The sequence below is a fragment of the Penaeus monodon genome, chromosome 7 (genome assembly GCF_015228065.2).
Source record: "Penaeus monodon isolate SGIC_2016 chromosome 7, NSTDA_Pmon_1, whole genome shotgun sequence".
Lineage (NCBI taxonomy): Eukaryota > Metazoa > Arthropoda > Malacostraca > Decapoda > Penaeidae > Penaeus > Penaeus monodon.
In genome coordinates, this window is record NC_051392.1 from 1,530,863 (window position 1) to 1,533,362 (window position 2,500).

At 43.9% G+C, this 2,500-nt stretch overlaps 1 protein-coding gene across 2 annotated transcripts in view; it reads left to right on the top strand.

Moving 5' to 3' along the window:
* Nucleotides 1–2,500, top strand: part of LOC119574955 — a 14,932-nt gene that overhangs the window by 5,065 nt on the left and 7,367 nt on the right. For both annotated transcript variants that reach the window (XM_037922244.1, XM_037922243.1), the window contains exons 2-3: nucleotides 1,172–1,309; nucleotides 1,729–1,875. In XM_037922244.1, the coding sequence (XP_037778172.1) occupies nucleotides 1,172–1,309; nucleotides 1,729–1,875 (285 nt within the window). The remainder of the gene's footprint in view (nucleotides 1–1,171; nucleotides 1,310–1,728; nucleotides 1,876–2,500) is intronic.

The following is a 2,500-nucleotide window of genomic DNA, read 5'->3' on the forward strand; positions in this document are numbered from 1 at the left end:
GAAAACGTTCTGTCGGTATTTCATCCCTGCCAGGAGCTGATATATATTGCCGAAACAAAAATTATAATATAATTACTGGTAAACTCATTACTTAGAATCTCAAAAAAATAATTATATGTCATGATAAAAACAAACTTAATTATTAGACACAAAGATATATTGCATGAAACAACGATGTCTCATTAAATCTTTATAGATAATCGAATAAACACTCATTAGACTAACGAACGTAAACATCAACCCACTTCGACACCAAAAGCATGGATCTCTCTTCAGAAGTTATTTACCCCTTGTTTGATAAAATGAGATTCAGAGCCGTTGTGGAACACCAGTCATAAGGATTATAAAATCAGGAATGTGAAAAGAAAATTAATGGATGAAATATGCAGTGAATGCCTGAGCTACTCATATCAACTCTCCACAAATATGCATATTTCACTTTTCCTGATCATGTTATTTTTACCTCACATTCCTAATCTAAAATATAGGTAAATCTTAAACGTAGGTAAAATCTTATTTTAGTAATGGTATGCCGCAGTAAGCCATATCATATTAGTGTCCGAAGAGACACCAAATGTAGTGTGACCAATCCCTCTCTGTAGCTGACCAGACTTCGGGGATCCTATCTGGGGATCCGAGGACAGAATAGACTAGTGTGACCTTCGCTTAGGAAACTTCCACCACATATATTTCTCAGAAGGAATGTAGGAAGCCCAGCAATTTACCATCAAATAAGGGATTAGTTCAAACTCAGTCCCATCAAATATATGAGAAGGACGTACTCTGAGGGAATGTAGCCTTAGCCTCAAGTTCTCCCCAGGTATTAAGTAAGATTTTACCACTTTTATAATAATAAAAATATATATATTATATAAATATATTATTTATTTATATATATATAAAATATATATATATTTTATATCTTCTCAGAACATATTACTTCCTTTTGTTCTCAGGTTAATTCACAATATTGATAGCAAAATCACCCAAGAAAGCACAGGGCCACAACATTAATACAACTGCTCCATCAGAAGGTTAGACTTGATACTGTAGGCTTTACTTTACAGACCACAGGAAATCTTGAAGTGGATTTTTTAAATCTTGTGTGTGTTTGGGAGGGGGGGGGGTATAAATATAGATTTCTATTTATAATGTTACATTACAATTCCAGGACTCAGCATCTGGTGCTACCGCTGTGTGGGCTCGCACCCTGGCTGTGGTCTCTATGACTTCGACTGGCGGTACTACTGGAGCTACCAGTGTCCTGACCCCTATGACAAATGTGTAAAGGTCATTGAACAGAAGGGAGGTAAGTCGGTTGGGCATTTTTATGAAATAAAAAACTGTTCTTCCCCAAAGTAGTTTTTTTGGGGATTTGAGCTTAACTCTTCTGACATTTGGGACAAAAATCTGGCATATTTTGTTTTTGAGGGGGCCTCTCCTAGGAGCGTGGCTTATAGAAGCAACCCATGCCTGCACTTACATGCAATATCAAGACTCCTTGCCTCCTTTTTGCATTACTGTTAGTTCTTTTTCTGTGCATATGTTTTTGCCCTTTTCTGAGGTCTGTATTTATCATTTCTTATGCTGTTTTCATTAAGGAAGGAAATGAACAAGAAAGCAAAGCCAGATCTCCCCCCCCCCCCCTCCCTCCCTCATGCAGCCAAAGGGAGAGAGGGAACAAGATGAGTTCAAAATAATATTCGAAACCGTCCTTCCTCCAAACAGCTGAGGAGCTGATGGTGACCCGCGTGCCCGAAAACCTGGGGCCACAGAGGGGGCATCCCCGGCCCACCGCTCGAGGGCTGTCGTCACTGCCCAGGACCCCCGCTGGGCCTAAATCTTCCCGTCCATCAAGGAAATCGATCACAGAAGGTCGGGCTCAGTTGGCCAGCTGTGAGGCTGTGCTGGGTGGGGTTTGCACGCAGCTCCCTCTTTTGCATGTGTGCATGTCTTTCCCCTTGAATTTTCCCTTTTTTCTTCTTTCTTCCCCCCCCCCCCCCCCCCCCCCCCCCCCCCTCCCCCCCCCCCCCCCCCCTCTCTCCTCTCCTCCTCCCTCTCTTTCCCCTCCCTTTCTCTCTCTCTCCCCCTCCTCCTTCTCCCTCCCCTTTTCTCTCTCTCTCTCCCCCCCTTTTTTTTTCCCTCCCTTCCCCCCTCCTCCCTTTTTTTTTTTTTTTTTTTTCCCTCCCTCTCTCTCTCTCCCTCCCTCTCTCCCTCCCTCACTCCCTCTCCCTCTCCCTCTCCCCTCCTCTCCCTCATGCTCCTCTCCTCTCCTCTCCCTCCTCTCTCTCTCTCGCTCATCTTCCTCCTCTCTCTCTCTCTCTCTCTCTCGCCCTCCCGCTCCTCTCTCTCGTCTCCTCTCTCTCTCTCTCACGGCTCTCTCTCTCGTTTCGTCTCTCTCTCTCATCCACCCTCTCTCTCTCTCTCTCTCTCTTTCCTCTCTTCTTTTTCTCTGTTTCTCTCTCATCGTATCTCTCTCACTCCTCTTCTCTCCCCCTCT